This window comes from Lutjanus erythropterus, chromosome 22 (assembly GCF_056507025.1).
Source record: "Lutjanus erythropterus isolate fLutEry1 chromosome 22, fLutEry1.hap2, whole genome shotgun sequence".
Classification (NCBI taxonomy): domain Eukaryota; kingdom Metazoa; phylum Chordata; class Actinopteri; order Lutjaniformes; family Lutjanidae; genus Lutjanus; species Lutjanus erythropterus.
This window is the reverse complement of record NC_139338.1, coordinates 10,837,169-10,854,590: the sequence shown is the minus strand read 5'-3', so window position 1 is coordinate 10,854,590 and position 17,422 is coordinate 10,837,169. Positions and strand designations below refer to the sequence as shown.

General features: G+C 39.2%; 1 protein-coding gene across 1 annotated transcript in view; it reads right to left on the bottom strand.

Moving 5' to 3' along the window:
- The window catches only part of LOC146306671 (copine-8), a 113,961-nt gene that overhangs the window by 20,204 nt on the left and 76,335 nt on the right, over positions 1-17,422 (bottom strand). Inside the window, exons 11-13 of the mRNA XM_084710832.1 lie at positions 16,890-16,965; positions 13,182-13,235; positions 12,897-12,958 (exon numbers count right to left, since the gene is read on the bottom strand). Coding sequence (XP_084566958.1) covers positions 12,897-12,958; positions 13,182-13,235; positions 16,890-16,965 — 192 coding nt within the window. The remainder of the gene's footprint in view (positions 1-12,896; positions 12,959-13,181; positions 13,236-16,889; positions 16,966-17,422) is intronic.

The following is a 17,422-nucleotide window of genomic DNA, read 5'->3' as shown; positions in this document are numbered from 1 at the left end:
AGCTGTTCTGGATGATGATAAGAAACACATTATTCATGTGCACCACGTGACAGATAGAGATGATAAAAGAGAAGCCTTATCAAAGAGAGATGAAAAAAGACAGAGATAAACAACACACCACCGCATCCAGCATGGGAGAGTGGCACGTCTCCCTCCATCATAACATTTCCTTACTTGTTAACCTGCAGGAACAGGATGTGGTTAAGCGCTCTGTCAGCCTGTCAGAGATTTTCACACCAATCCTCATCCACTGCCACACACAAACACAAACACAGACAAAAGCCTCCCTGTCCAGCTTGCACACATCTCCTGTGTTCAGATAGTCAAACAGCCAGTAGCTCATCGTCTTTGTCACCTCTGCAGGCCATGTGAAGTGCAGGCACTGCGCTGCCCAGAGGGGACAGAACGAAAGGGAGGACAGGGGGTAGGAAAAAGTTCATGAGGCGTTTTGTCATCAGCCCACGTGTTTGGGGTTTTCAAAACAGGAAACCTAAAAGCCCTGGGGTGTGGAGCTGCCCTTTCATGTTAGCATACAGATATAAGCAGAGCTGCAACTTGAAAAATTGGGTACTTTGGGCAGTCGCACTGCTCTTAAAGGGTAACTAGAATCGTCTCTCAAAGCATATTCAAAAACTTTCAACAGAGGAGCGAGGGAGGAATGACTGTAGGAGGTGTTGTAGCTATGGGAGACTGACTGACTCTTAGTGTGGACTGCAACGTAGAGCTGAGAGACAGAGTTAACTATTGCTACTGTCAGGCTTTCTGTGTCTCTGCTGGAAAGACAGGGAGTCTCATAGAGCTTTGACAGACACAAGGCTCATTTAAGTCCCTTTGGGAGAGTCACTGTGTGGGTAGCTGTGTTGTGGCTTGGCTACTACAAGCTCCACTGTGGTGGAGTGTCATAGCGTAGTCATAGCCGTGTCCCTGCTGTTTGTCATGGTTGGTAAGCTCATAAAGCACAGTTATCACTGGGCTTGTGTCGAGGTTTTTAGCCACTGAAGAGGAGTCAGTCTTGGTCATGCACGGTATTGTTTTTCTGCCAACATTTATCAAGCTAGCGAGAGCGATCTCTCTCTTTTTTTTTTGCTCATTTAATGGTCTGCCTCCAAAGAACGTGCAAGAGACACTGCCTAAAGACAATCTTTAAATCAGTGGCACAGTATGCACCCAGAGAGCCAGAGAACAAGTGGGAGGAAAACAGACTGCTGAGCCAGAATATTTTCATCTTTATTGGGGTGATTTAAGCCTTTTTTTTTCAACCAAACCAGAGTTGGTGATTGTAGGAACAGTGGAAAGACTAACCCAGACTGTTTTGTGAGTTTTGTTTGGTGCGTTTTGTGATAAGTTAGCAGGGCAATTAAGCTAGACTTAGTGCGGTAAAAGAGAGAAAATTTAATTCAGGGTGTACAGTGTTTTTCTGTTGAATACGGGATATAGGTGTAAGAATATTTTAAATTTCTTTACATTTTGTTTATTTGTGGGATGTAGCATACAGTTGGCCAGTGTTCTGCTTTTCAGATGTACAAAATAGACCTCGTAGTTTTGCTAATCACATCACAGTTAGGAAGAGTTGAGAGAATTTAACTTAATGTTCAAATTCAAGCAGACAGATGCATTTACATTTGAGCAGGAAAAGCAGTTTTTACATAACATATGTGTATTGTTGGAAAAATCCTTCGTAATCACCAAGAATCTAAAGAATCTTTGTTTATTAGCTTAGGTTAGCTAATCTAACTTAAAACATCCTCCACTTGATTTAAATAAGTTATGTGCCATGAGTTCTGTTTGTTTGTACAGAGCATCCGTACTTTCTGACTGAGAGCCAATCATAATGAGTCTGTCACATCTGTCATCTGTGAACGCAGGACCCCGAGCACATCTGGCAGGCTGAGCACATCTTGTACCTACAACTGCACCAACTTGAAAAGTTGCTGTTTAACTGAGTTTCAGTAACCCCGTCGAACAGTGAGCTTAACTACTTTAGCTTTGTGATGAGTTTGTAGGCTTACTTTGAGACTTTTCTCTTTTATGTTGTAAAATTTGCATCTTTTCCTGCCAAGTTTCATATCAAACATAAACTCCAGTTTTGGTCATTTTCACAAGTTTCAGCCAAAGAATTGCCCGGTGCCTCTATTATTGAAAAAAAAAATCTCCAACCTTTTAAGAGTTACACAGTAAAACTTTTCAACACTGCCAGATAACGTTCAACGTCATTATCATCAGTCAAAGCTGCTCTTAGTTTATAAAAGTTGATAAAATGTTCCAACAGTGACAAAGGCTGAATTATACATTGCTTAATAAGGTGGTTCATTTCCTCATCTTAATGAAAACATGAAGAAAAGTCCAGTAAATTAGCTTTTCTAAGGGACAGCTGCAAGGACACGAGAGCAGAGAGAGGAGATCGGAGTGAATTCTGGTCCAGCTCCCCACGCTGGCACAGGCACGCTTCGGCCGAGCAGCCTAAATTATGCATGCCCTCTTTCTCTCCCACCCAATCTCTCTCTGTCACGCACGCACACAAAGTTTGAGAGAGGAACTCCAAATTGCGCGAGCGTGAAGGGACAGCTGAGGTGAATTGGGGGGCGGATGATAGAAAATGACAAAAGACAAGAGACGAGATGAAAAGGAGGGGAGCAGCCTGATTACACATGTCACGCTGCAGCGTCAGCGCAGGAAAACAACTATGTTCACATCACATCGGTAATAAGACTCACACATGTACAGTAGAGTGTGACAAAAGCAGGAATTTACAACAACACAAGGGGCTCCAAAATGGACGATACTGGCTGAATGCTTTTTAAAAATGACTCACAAGTGTTGAGTCATTGGTATTGATCAAACCTCTGCAGTTTGACTGTTATTGCTTTGTTTTACGAGGCTGTAAAATTCACCCTTATTAACACGACACCTTGAAAATCAGACTCAGAGTTTCTTGCCTTACGGAGTGAACATCACCCCTAGTGTCTGACACCGTCATTTTGACACCAAACAGACAGAATATTAATGTCCACATCAGAACACAAGACATTCTCCGAAAGGTCAACTCTGTCCTCTGCATTAATCACACAAGAATCAGAGTGAGACAGTTTATTGGCTCTCAGAGTTTTCCCTGGTGATTAATGTTTCTGGACGTCATTCAACTGCCCAGTTTTTCTTTTAATTATTTTATTTCCAAATCTTCCACCTTGTTACAGTCCTTTCTTGTGTTTTTTTTATTACTTTATATTAAAGCTGCAATCGTTAGTTGATGAACTGATCGAAAGAAAATTAATTGCCAACAATTTTGATAATGGATTGTCATTTTTCAAGCAAAACTGTCAAACATTTGCTGGTTCCAGCTTCTTAAATGTGAGGATTTGGTGCTTTTCTTTGTCATTCATGAAGGTAAACAAGGAGTCTTTGGATTTTGGACTGTTGGTTCAACAAAAGGAGCAATTTAAAGACAACACTTTGGATCTGGGTAACTGTGAGGAGCATTACACAAGTTTTTGGCAATTTTTCTTTTGAATGACTTAACGATTAATCGATTGATGTTATCAGTGAAATAAGTGATTAATCATGAAAATAATGGACAGATGAATTGATAATTGTTAGTTGCAGCACTACTTTATATATATTTGTATGATCAAACCAATTTTATTGCTTGTTGTTTGTAAAACATTGTCAAACATGAATGAAATTAACAAATTAATATGTCCCTTCTATTACTATAAAAATACATTACATTGTTAAAAGTGGTGAATTAGAAAAGAAAAATATTTTCAAAGTGGATGAAAACGGTTTAAAGACAATACAACATAAAACACTTGCTAAACAACATGGGCATCATGAAGGATGCTAAAACAGAGTAAGACAGTAAAATGAAGTCGACTGATAACACCATCCTGGGCCTCTAGCGGCACTGACTAGATAAATTCATGATGTCATACCTCAGTGTTGTTACTTAAGTGTAGCACAATACTGTACTAAACACAGAGACACAAAACCACCTGAGCAATAAAAGCAGATCTGCAGCAGAGCATCTGAGGCAGGCAGCAAAATGTTCTTCTGGCAGGTATGATAAGGAATTTTCTGAGGCAGTGGTCTAAACCACAACATCACATGGTTCTGCTTCAGCAGAGGGAGGTGAGATGTGAGCTTAGTCTGCCTTAAACACCAAACCTTATCATTCTGTCGCCTGAAGATACAAAGAAACTTCACTAACCCCTGTTTTTTTATTGGCCAGTGTTAAATGGCTGCAATCCACCTCTTGGTGAGCATTAAATATCTGGCTTCAGCCAGATTAAACACTGCATATTAGCTGCACTAAAGTCCACTTTATCTGGCCTGACTAAAAATTAGTGTTGTGAATGAAAATGCTGGAAGAGCGTGTTCATTGAATGCGCTAATGTTTTTTGTGAATGGTGAACTAAACAGATCATTTTGCATCTAAGAAAAGATGAACATGGACGTAGATCACCCCTGAGAGTCAAGAAACTGTATGATTGACAGACTGGAGTTTGTGTTACAGTGACAAACAGACAAACTCTTCACCTCCATCTTCATGCATTATGATGATGGGAAGTCTATTTCTGATGTCACAGTTGGAAATTTCAAAAGTATGGTGGGGTTCAGGTTTGCTGTCTGCTGTAGTGTAAAACACTATCAAATTGATCTAAATTTTTGTTAGTAACCATAGATACAAGTTATCCTGCCCATTCAAATGAACACAAATAACATGAATATTACACAGCATTTAGTGTGACATTACATAGACTCCAGCACCCTGGTAGGAGTACTTTCTATTTAAAGTTAATTTAAAAAAAAAAAACAGAAGAAATTAATGTGAACTAGGTTATCTTTTTGGGAGTGAGATAATTTATAAAACACAAACACACATTTCTTAATTTTTTTTCAGTATTGTTTTCTTCTTTTTTTTTCCCATTTTAAGTTTCTTTATTTAACAAATGGCTCTGTCAGACAAAACAAAGTCAAATGAGGTGCAATTACTTAGTTTTTATCTGTTAAATTCGTAACAATGATTAATCATTAACATTCCCAAAGTTAATTATTTCATTTTAAAGGTCCAACCGTATGGTGTTTGTAATCTGCAAGCTCACTGCCACTAAATCCTCCACATTGGTCGTTTAATCTCTGTCTAATCTCTGGCCTTCTGATCTGTTGTGCTAAATTCTGTTTGGACATGAAATGGTTACAGAAGGCAGGCGCACCCTTTCCCAGCAGCACCGCTGGGCAGCTCCACTTAGTTGGCTAAGTGCCTTGTTTTAACTGCACACTGTTCACTTTTACTTTTGCAACTGTCCACTTCACAGTCTACTTCCTGGTGCTTCTCTCTCTACGTCTTATATAGCAGGAGTGTCTCTGTGTTCGTAATGTATTGTGTGATCGTGACTATACCTTTCACACAATACTTTTATTTAACCGAGGACCGAGTTAGAGGAACGTGTCTGTCCATTTTGAACATCGTGGACGTTGCCTCTGTGTGTAGTCTGCACAGTATGTGACAATGTGTTTTGGACGGAGGGGGGTGCCCCTTTACCAGCTGCTTTTCTGTCACTCACTGATCTTCCCCCGCTGTTAAAACCCACAGTGACTCAGCTAGGAACCAATATGACAAAATACCGCACAGCAGGGCGCAGGCTGATGAGGAGGTCATGCACTACATTCAAATAAGATTTCCTGCAGACTGAGCAGGCTGGATGCTAATGTCTCTCCTAAATCTTCAAAGCTTCTCATTTCTCGACTGTAAAACCGTTATCTCTTCCACACCTCTGGTGAAATACTAAAGGCAACCCTTATGCAACTTTCACTAGTGGAAAAGGAAATATGATGGAAAACATTTAGCCCAATTTTACCTAAAAACAATTAGTGACAGTGTTTTGAGGTCAAACTTAACACTAATATGCATTTATACAAGACTAAAGCCAGATGCAGACACACAGTTGAACCTAAACCCTAAGAAAACATACAAATAATACTGTTTACTGTTCCTTCTGTATTTTCCTATAATCTGAAAACAACAGTGAAACAGCAAAATGCTTAATTCTATTGCAACCTCTTCCACAATCATAATTCTAACAACTTTTAATCTAATTTAATCTAATCTAATCTAATCTTTCTTGTTTTACCTCTTCTGACTACAACCAGCTTCACTGATAGTCATGATGTGGTCAATAATGTGCTTTGTAGCATCTATAAACTTATTGAACAGTGATGTCACAGTGTCCTGGAGTACACCTGTACATCACTGCAGCAAAGGGGAGAAGTTAAACCACTGGAGGTCAGCAGAAAACAAGACTTTCAGAGGGTGTTAAGTTATTCTTTAAATTCACTGTAGCAGCAGGATCTTATTCGATGTGACCACTAGTCAAAATTTTTCACATAAGGCCTTTAATTATTTTAATTCTAAACAGTCCATAACTGATCCACAGTAAGTTGGCAAAATCTAAAAGCCACCAGGTCACATTTCACTTGAGAAAATATTCCATTGTTAACACAAACTGTCTTAAGAGATCTTGAGCAGTTATAAATTCTGGCAGCTGTGGGGCCGATAGTCACCACTAACCTTTTATTCCTTAAAATTTAGGAAAATCATACTCTGACCAAATGAGTCCAGACCAGTTCTCAAGTCATTTTCATTTTTACAACTACTGATAACAGCATTTCGGGAAAAGAATGAAAACCTCCATCATAATCCTGACAGCGAGTCTCAACAGGCTCATACCCTTAAAACCTTAAAGGGGCAGTTCACGTTTTTTGAAGTAGGGTCGCATGAAGTAATGATCCATGGTATGTGTATTACCTAAAAATCAATTTAAGCATAATGTTTAGAATATCTTCACAGCTTTACCTTGAATCAGACAGCATTTTCTGATGAGAAATTGCTGTTGTATGAGTCCAATATCTCTCTCTCCAACCCAACCAGACTCTTTTGGTAAAAACAGTAATTTTACATCACAAAAAACAGGAGCTGCTGCTCCATCACTGCCTCAATCTGTTAGTTAATTTGCATTATTGTGTGACTTGGATTCAACAACTTATGTAATATATGCTTCCTATTAGAAAAGGCTGCCTGAAGGCAAGGTTAAAATATTCTAAATATATTGTACGCTTAAATTGATATTGATTTTTTTAGGTAGGCTTTTTATTTGACTACATATGACCCTGTCTACAGCAGCACACTGCTTAGTTTCCCACACTGGTCCTACCTGTGGGCAACACACTGACTATAGATAAGTACCTCATACAACCCCACCTACCTCAAAAAAACTAAACTATCACTTTAAGATGAAAAGCGTTTGACAGTGTTCACAAGAAGTCTCCTTTCCTCTTATATTTAAGTGCCAGAGGGAAATGTATGCATGAGTGCACTGAGTGGCCTAAAAACGGCATCAGAGGTTGTGCGAAGTGACCTCTCCTGATGATATGCAAACAGATGTTGCTGGTTGGGACAGTATCCATCTGGCTACAGGAGGAGGAGAAGGAGGAGGAGGAGGAAGAGAGGAGAGGAGAAATAAACAGCCCATACCTGCATTAAGTCAAATTAGCCTAAATGTTGATATTTGCAGTACTTAATTTGCTGTATAACCCACCAAATAAAATGTCTGGGTTCCTTTCAGAGATACTTTTTCTCTTGATTTGAGTGTCTGCTCCTCCATCTAATGATAACCTCTCAGAAAGATTTCAATACAAGCAGAGTTCCCTCCTGCTTCTATTCTGGTTTCAATACTCAATTCACAAACCAAAACAAGGGGACACAATATCTGTCACTGTGAGTGACAGGACTGCCTTCAAAGGCTCATCTCAAAATGAAAGATATAGCCAACAATTCCTCATTTTTATCCTTGTGCTCATGAATAGAGGCCTCTTTGTTGAAAGCCATGGGTGGTACAATTGCTTTATCACAAGGAGTGAAAAGAATAAGAGCAGCGATGCTCTGGATTGAGACGGAGGCTTCTCAAATCAGTCATTTATGCTAATGCTGCCAGCAGATCATGTTCCTAATTAGGTCCAAATGAACAATTAGCTGATTGGGTTGAAGCTGCAAAAAGGGCTGTCAATCAGGAAGATAAGAGAGGAGTGAGGCAGAGAGCTGAGGAGAAATACCAGGAAACGTAACGAGCTGACTGACAAACTGACAAAATACCTGAGTTCACAGTCTAACAACACTGAGATATGATTTCAGGGAAATGCAAAATTGGGAAAGCACCTACACTGAAAAACAAAACAAAAACAGTATTTGTTTTCACTTTAAAAACAAGTTGAGGTAATTTTGTATGATTTAAAACACAGAAAAGACTGTTGGCACATAAACTTGATATTAATTAAGTTCTACTTTCGACAACATGTTCAATATGCTCAAGATATGAACTCCCCAGTCATACTGACGAGCACTGCAAACAAATTTGAAGGAACAGTTCACCCCCAAATCAAAAATACATATTTTCCCTCTTACCTGTAGTGCTATTTATCAATCTTTTTTTTTGCCATGAGCTGCTGAGTTTTCTCTTGAATATAACAAGACTAAATTGCATTGTTGAACATGTTGATTGCAACTTATTGTGATCATAGTTTTGTTTCATTGACTATGAAGACTTTATTACAAACCCAAAAATTAAATATATATATAACATATATATACATATATTAAAAGGGGATTTCTGAAGACAAATTCCTCCCAAATTCTGAGTCCGTGGTCTCATGTGCATCCACTGTGGGGCTCTTTGGGAAACCCTGCATGATTTTTTACAGTGTAAGATGGTGTTTAGTTGTATGTGTACACATGGGTGTGCTTACGTTCTTGTGTGTGAGCGCATGCATTAGTGTGTCTGCGCACAAGTACACAGTCTGCCCATTATGCAATTGGAGTAAGTGCAACCGGACCATTACAGTCCATTTAGGTTTCAAACAGTGAGACAGCACTTGGCACTTCATTTAGCCACACAAGCGTGTTACAGCACCCAGCTCACACTCCCAAAGCACCGCCAAAAAAAAAAAAAAAAAGGAAAAACACAGCTTCTTCCTGAGAGTTTCAGAGTGCTCGCTGACGGACAGAGCTGCTGAGAACGTGCTGTGTGTTTGTTTGTGTGTGTGTGTGTGTAGGGAGACTCGAAGATGGGAATTCTCCATTAGCAGCGACAAAGCGAGGAAACATATGCCAACACACGTGGCGAAAATAAATAGACACATGCATTTCAAAGCCAGCTCTCACACATGCTGTCGTTCTAACAAGCTCGACTGAAAATTGATCACACTTAGCACATGACTATAACATGCATCAATATACAAACATGACAGCCTTCCTGTCACGCCACGTTCTGCTTCATTCCGATCTCCTTAAACATATACAGTAGCTCTGACTAATATCTTAATCCTGCACACACAAAGTGCATTCCTAATGCCCTTTGAATCAATAGCATATTGATCGCTGCTCCTAGTCACACAGCAGTTTTTTCACTGCCTTATAAATGAGTGTGACAGAAGCTGCGGTTCAAAAACAACAACCTGGGAGGCCCAAACATTGTTCTCCTGTATTTTACAAACCAAAAAACTAGATACAGCTTTTTTTTAGCTTTTTTCCATCCAGTCTTCTAACATTACCTACATTAAACGTGGGTCCACATGCCCCCAGCTTGGAGAAGCAGCAGGAGTACCAGTGTAGGAAGCAAAGCAGAGTAGCAGCAGTAAAATGTATTTTAGCCACTTAAAAAAAAAAATCTGTCAGTTAATAAGCGTACAGTTATTTAAAATATTTTCAAAGCGTTACCTTGCAGTCAGTCTTTTCATTGCCATTATATAAGCCAAATATCACTCTCTCCAAACCACCCAAACTCCATTTGCAAAAGCAGTAATTAATTCTCACAGAACACAGAAGTTGCTGATCTACCACTGCCTTGATCAGTTAGTTTGTTCGTGTTATTGTGTGACTTCGACATTTTAAAACATTAGCTGGGATTCAGTGAAGTCACACAATGACATAAACAAATGAACAGATAAAGGCAGTATTCGACCAGCGACTCCCGTGTTCTGTGAGTAAAATGACTGTTTTTGCAAAAGGAGTCTGGTTGGTTAGAAGAGAGCAATATTTGGGTGTCTAAACAGCAAGATAAAACAGTGAAAATATTCTACATATACTGCGTATACCTGAACTGACATTGAGGCAGACTTTCATTCATTTCAAGCAACAGTTCATTGCTTAGTTTCCAAGCTGGTACTCTACTTTGGGGGTGTGTACTGTCTATAATACACTGACTATGGATAAGTACCTCATATCACCACACATCAAATAATCTGAACTATCCTTTTAATGTTTGCTGTCAGTCAGGATGTAGTTTAGTAACTTAATTTCACTAAGTTTACCACATTTTAAATGTCTTTGAATTATATTAAAGACAGATGAATACTCCTCAATACATAACCATACTGCATAGTCACATATATATAGGCATTATACTGTTATACTTTTTATTATCTTTCTGTGTGTGTGTTTGATAACAGGTGGAGGTGACTCAGATCAGCTTTAGAGCAGAGAGGACATATTGAGGGTCTTGTAGGTGAGGGCCGTATGGAGTTGCAGCTGTGTTTCTGTAAGTGAATTAATGTTTTCATGAAATTTATGCCATGGGCTGTGCAGAAACACATGCTACAGTAGCACGTACGGGAACCATACTTCCATTGAATTCCAATAATACTTCAGAGGATATCACACTTTTCCTTTCATATTTAATTAAGGCTTGGTTAGTCACAGTTGCAGTAACCCTTTGTAGCTGCTAAATGCTCCACAATCTTCACCATATAGTCGCTACCTTTCTTTGCTGTCTGCTGTTTGGTGATGGGCAGGTGGTGTAAAGTGAACAGAAAACCAAAACCAGTGGAAGTGGAAAGAAGTTAGAAAGCTCTGCAGCGCTATGGAGAAATCAGGTGATGATTCTCTGTGGCTTGCTCACCGAGAGATAAAGTAGAAGACATACTGCAAATAGTTTGATTAAATCAATGTGTTTGTGTGTGAATGGAGATCTAGATGTATCTGGAAAAACATCAACACCCAACCAAGCAATATATCAAGGTCTAAAGCAGGCTTTTGCATGCAAAGCCCTTTAAATTATTTGTGGTGTAAAGAGAAGTCAGCAAGTGTTGGATTCTTGGATAATCCTCTCACTGGCTCAAGCAATTTTCGTCCGTCGTTCAAGCCTTCTACTCTTAAGCTGTATGTTACCTGAAATCCCCCTGAAATAAGCAAGAGCAAGGGAACAAAAAAGAAACTGCTTGGAAAATAGATTGTGTTGTCCTTTTGTGAATTTGCTGAAGGGAACAAGCTTAAATAGTGTGTCTATCAGCAGGTTAAATGTTAGACTTTAATGCCAGTGTTTAATTAAAAGGCCAGTTTTACAACACAAATAAAGTTTCAGAATCCCCTGAACTTGATTAGTCATTATTTCAGAGGTTGAAAATGAAATGGTTGGTGAACAAAGAAAGGTAAATTATCTCAACAATATTAATAGTTGTTTAAACTGTCTTCAATATTATTAATTGGCAAAACTTCAAAACTTTGAGCGGGCTCAAAACTCAAAAATCTGGCAAAAACAAAAGTAAGTTGCCTTGAAATTTTGAGTTCTCTCAACTTTTTTGTTTTTGTGGACTGAATAGATGATTGCCCCACTGTTTATAGCTCATCTTTTGTTCAATACTGGAGATTAATGGCTAAACGGAAGTGTTGCAGAGTAGAAATCAGACCCACAGAAACTGGAGTGTTTGCAGGTTAGCTAAGTGACCAGCTCCTCCATGCCGTCCAGATTGACGCTAGGGTGGTCACCAGGGGATTAAGTGTGCAAACACGAATAGCAGGCACCTGTGTGGCACCTGAGAAATGTGAATTAAAGCCACTTTAAGACTTTAGGTACTATGGAAACACACAGATGCATTATCACCCTTAGCCTTTTTGGCAAACCATTGCCTAGTTAATACCGTGAGTGCAATTTCAATATTCACATTCCTTTTAGCTCTGTTTTGGTCTCCACCAACTCCTGGCAGAAATATCTGGCTCTTTATCCACAAAATGTTACACTATGTTGACCAGCTAGCTGCTAACTCAGTATGCTATTTGGTGATATAAGACTATTTAACATTTTTAATGGCTTTTTATGTATTATTAAGCCATTACAAGGACACGCTGCCACCCTGTTTTACTCTTTTGGAGGTTTCTCCCTCAAAATCAGGCAAAAACATTACTTCTTAAAAATCCTTTGAAGGCCAGCTGACTTTCTGTAACCACTGAAAAACACAACTACAAGGGCAGCAGGAACAGAGAAATGCAAGCACTAAAATGGAGATTTTTTTCCCCGAAAGTTGTGCACACGCACACACACACAGACACACTCACTGCCTTTTCTCTCCCTTGACAGTCTCCCCCTCTGTGAGTCTAATGAAGGCAGAGTGTGTAGGCGAGGATTCGCGCCATGCCTGGTTGCACACAGTCAACCCTCCTGAGCAACATGTGTGCACAAGCACACACACACACACAGACGCACACACACACGAGCACGTACGGCGGCACATGGCATGGGCGAGTGCTGAAACACAATACAAGATTACACACAAGGACACAGACACACACACTTGAGAGCCCGAGCCCTGTGTACTTGACTTCAGGTCGGCCCATCTGTCAGTCTCTCTGCCTCCACCTTTCACCGTCCTTCTCTCACATGCTAATGTACACTTTTCCATCTGATTCACTCACACTGAGGGATCATTATCTTTGGCATATTGCAGACACGGAGTCATGATGGGGTTGTTATCAAGACTGGGACACCGGCACACACAGCACGTCACTTCTCATTAAAGGACTACAACCCCCATCTCTCACTGTGAGTTCAATGAATGCATGGTCATTGACTTACCCTCCTTTGATGTAGTCCAGAAAGGTGACTTCAATGTCGACCAGGAAGGACAACAGCGTTACCTGTAAGCGATTGGGTCACAATCAACTGTGTGTCAGTGATAATGACTTTCAGGTGTGTATTTTTTTCTCACTCAATAAATAAATACAACAACCTGCTCAGTTACAAAACAAAACACTGATTAATATGAAACAGGTACCATCTGGATCAACTGTAGGAGCCTTTGCATCTCTATGTATCAAGGAAAAGAATGATCAGCATCAGTTTTGATAAACATTTCCTCACCGTTCCAGAGTTGAGGTATTTTTTCTTCTTCCCTTTCTTCTTTGGATTTACCACCTAAAAGAGACAGTATTAAATATATACATTATATATTATCACCTTTAAGTTGATATGACTTCTTAACAAACCTATTAACAGGTCTCCTCCAACTCCTGAAGAAAATATCTGGCTGTTCAGCTGCAAAATGCTTCACAATGTTTACCATAGCTGCCAACTTTGTAAACCCTTTGGTGACTGACAGTTTCAAGTGTGTTTTTAGGTGCTTTTTCGCTGTTAACGGCTGCCAACTGCTTCAAAATGATGGTGATGAGAGCCATGAGAGTGAACTAGCCAGACACCAAAACAATGAGCTGAAATACTGTAAAAAAAAGCTCCAAAGAGCCGAGAGGAAACGCAGAGTCAGGAGGTAATTTTCTGTGTTTATCACACAGAAAAAAATATTGATTATATCTACTGTGAGGGGCATGATTTTTTATCCTCTTATCAATTCCTGAAATAAATGTTTGCACCTGCAGCAGCTCCACATACATCACTAGTTACACACATGTTAACACACAGAGGTGGAATTTAACTGAGTACATTTACTCAAGTACTGTACTTAAGTACAAATTCTTAGTAATTGTACATCACTTGAGATTTCTGTTTTATGTTACTTCATACTTCTACACCACTACATATCAAATGCAAATATACTTTTTACTCCACTACATGTGTCTGACAGCTTTAGTTACTAGTTACATTTTAGATTACAATTTTTCATACCCTTCCTTTCCGCTTCAAACCATGTATGTTCTAACATTTTGATTAAAAGGTTTGTCTTCTTCACCAAAATAAAACATATACGTACATATATGCTTATGCTGTATATGTATAACTGCTTTTTACTTTTATATTTGATACCGAAATATATTTATCACCAGAAAATTACTTTCAATACATTGAATATCAGATACTTAAGTCACTTAAGTCATTTCCCAAAATGTACAGTACCAGTACTGTTAAGGAAAATGGAATCTGCTTCAGATTTAATAAAAGCCAAACAATGACTAACTTTACAATAATAATGTGAGGGGGAAATGAAACCAAAATTTTATTATATGTGTTGTAACTGTACACCTCCCTCTCACTCTCTATCCTCAAATACTCTGTTCCCTAATCCAGCAACCACCATGAACATGCTTTTGAGTGATGCACTTAAAGAGCAAGTTGTCCAGAGGGGCAGCAGCTAAATCCAGAGGTGGATTGTGGCTCTTACCCAGGTGGTTTGTCTTTATGTGAGTGCAAAGTCAACCTCGCTTGGATAAATTAAGATTCCTGTGCATCCAAACCAGCTTTGTTTATTGCCTGAGGTGATTTTGTGAACAGATTAAAGAGATACACTTTTCCAGCTGTGGGCCTGGATTCATTTCATCTCTCGTGTTGCAAATCAAGATCATTAAAACATACAGTTGCTCCTGTGACGTGTGAAGACCAGTCAGAAACAGACCTGAAACTCCTTTTGAATCCCAGACACCGCTTTTAAATCAGAGCTTTATAGTCTAATTAAAGTGGGCCAAGGTTAAACAGAAAGAGAGGGCCTCAGGGAAACAACATACAAATGTGTGGATTTATGCATTTCTCCTTGGTTCACATTGCAATCGGTACACACAAGGACGTGTCTGCCTCTGGAGGTGAGCTGCAGTGATTGAAATGTGGCTGTAACACAAACACACACACACTGACACAAACACACAGAGGCCCTATAGCAATTTAAAGCCATCTTCTCTTTAACTGTCAGCTTTAAGCTGAGGAAAACCTAGGGTCAGGGAATCACAAAATGACTTCATCTGTGCGTTTCTATCCGTCTGCAGTTCCTCATATTCTTGTCAGTGTGACTGTGTGTGCACCTTTGTGTGCGTGCACATTTGAGCACTATTAGGCAAACAGGAGCTGTTTAAAATGACAGTCCCCTGTGTGCTCTCTTCTCTATGTGGTACCCTGCTAATCAAGAAGTGTTGACTCTTCCTGGGAGAAGGTAAGCCAGTGATCCATCAGAACTGTCAGTGTGTGTGTGTGTGTGTGTGTGTGTGTGTGTGTGTGTGTGTGTGTGTGTGTGTGTGTGTGTGTGTGTGTGTGTGTGTGTGTGTGCGCGTGTAGTAAGTAAGGGAGAGAAAATATGCACAGAGGGATATAGATGGTCCTTGTGCCATTTTGATTTCAAAATTCTGCATACTTTTTTAAAACCTCAACTGCTTCAACCAAAATCTTAAAATCCACTATTTATATACTATACTAAACTATATATACTATACTTTGAGTCTTAATATGTCATCTTAATCATTGATTATTCTCCACACAAAATAACACAGTGTATTATGTTAGATGATAGGGGAGAATATTTAAATAATAATATATGAAAGACACATTTTTAGCCTGATTTTCCACACATTTTAGCATATTTTCCAAACTTTTTAAAGAGACATGGTGACATGGTAATTTTTTGATCAAATTTTGCTAAACAAATTATTGACCTGGCAGAAGATCACAGACAACCTCGAGAATTATAAGAAATTACTGGAGATTTCCAGGTAATACTAGTTAAGCATGAACATGGCTTAAGATACTTGAAAACACTACTATACTATACTCAAAAACATGCAGTCACTGACTTTGAACTGGGTTTGGTCCCCAGGCGCTGCACTGCCTGAATGTGACTGTAAATTGTACCATATATAATTGTATATGTAACAAGAAAGTTGATTTTACCTTTCATTTTATTTTACATTAATTATGGTATTCTATTCCTGTTTTTATATGCATTGCATTCATTACATTCTGTCTTTTTATGTGAAGCACTTGCATGTAATTTCTTTGTTGTAAAGCATTTTGGGCTGCAGTTCGTGTATGAAAGGTTCTATACAAATACAGTTTATTATTAGTTATTACTGCAGAGAAGTACAGAGAGAGCTGTGTGAAATCTGATTAATTGCCTCAAGTGATGTCACTTGAGTGAGCATCATTTTCCAGCTGAAGACGACAAGTTTAAAAATGAAAAAATGATTTTGGGTAACATGGAATTTACCAGAGCTCTGTAGCTCACTTCTCATCTCTGTTTGACACCAGCAGCAGTAGGCTACATTAGCCGCTACAAGTGACCAACTTCATTAAACCAAACTGTTTTTGGCTGAGTGGCATTGTGGGTAATGTTGGGCAAAACCCACCCTCTCATTTTGTACTGGTCATGCAGTTGGCTACATACATTTTTATTAATATCAGTGACAACACAATTTCCCAAATCCAACCTCATGTGTGAACAACAACATTAGCTCTGCTGCTCTGAAGTCTCATACACAAGCATCTGGTTTGTGTCTGTTCTTATGAACAGCGACATTATCAAAGACACACGGACATGATCCATAATGTTTTCATCCGCTTTCGCTCTGATTGCCTCAAGCTAAAGTAGCACATTTCCACCTTTAAAGGCTATTAATAAGGCTTTCTTTCAGTTCACAACCTCTAAAGCTTTAGTCTTATAGGGTATTTTTCCCCACCACATGGGAGAGGAGGATTTCAAACGAAAACACTTGAGCAGGTTAAATATTCAGATAGAAACCTACTGGTAATCATAGTCCATGCACTGTGTGTGTGAGTGACCCCCTGACCTCACACGGACCTTGCTAAATTGAGCACAGTATCACTCATGTGCATGCGAGCTCACACACAGCCACTCACCTCATAGACATTGAACTGGCTCTGCCCTCTGGACAGCTCTCTGTAGCTGGTGCTGAACTCTCCGATAAAGTCATGACTGCAGAGAGAAGCGAGCAAGACAGAAAAAGAACAAAGGGAATATATTTTAAAAAATGGCAGTGTTTGATGATATATTCTATTTAATTATTTAAGTCTTGTCATGTGTGACCAGAAAAGACTTGTTACTAGAAGTGAGAGCAACAATCATGAGGTTGTTTTGAGAATGAAATGTGAGAAAAGAAGTCTCCAAAATACTTTGATGCACACAGACAATAGTTCATACCAACAATGAAGCTTAGTTAAAGTTAAAGAAGTAAATTTCTTAGTCCCACGCATTGAAAAACATCACACCGAAATGTCACCGTGTTCCCCCAGATTGTTTCCCATCAGACTGATAGTGACACTGAATAGATTTCAGAGTATAAAGAATAGAGAAATGACTCCCTGTTCAACTACAGCTTGACAAATGTCACTCCTCTTTCTTTCTGTCTGACTGTCAGCAGCCAGAATCCAGA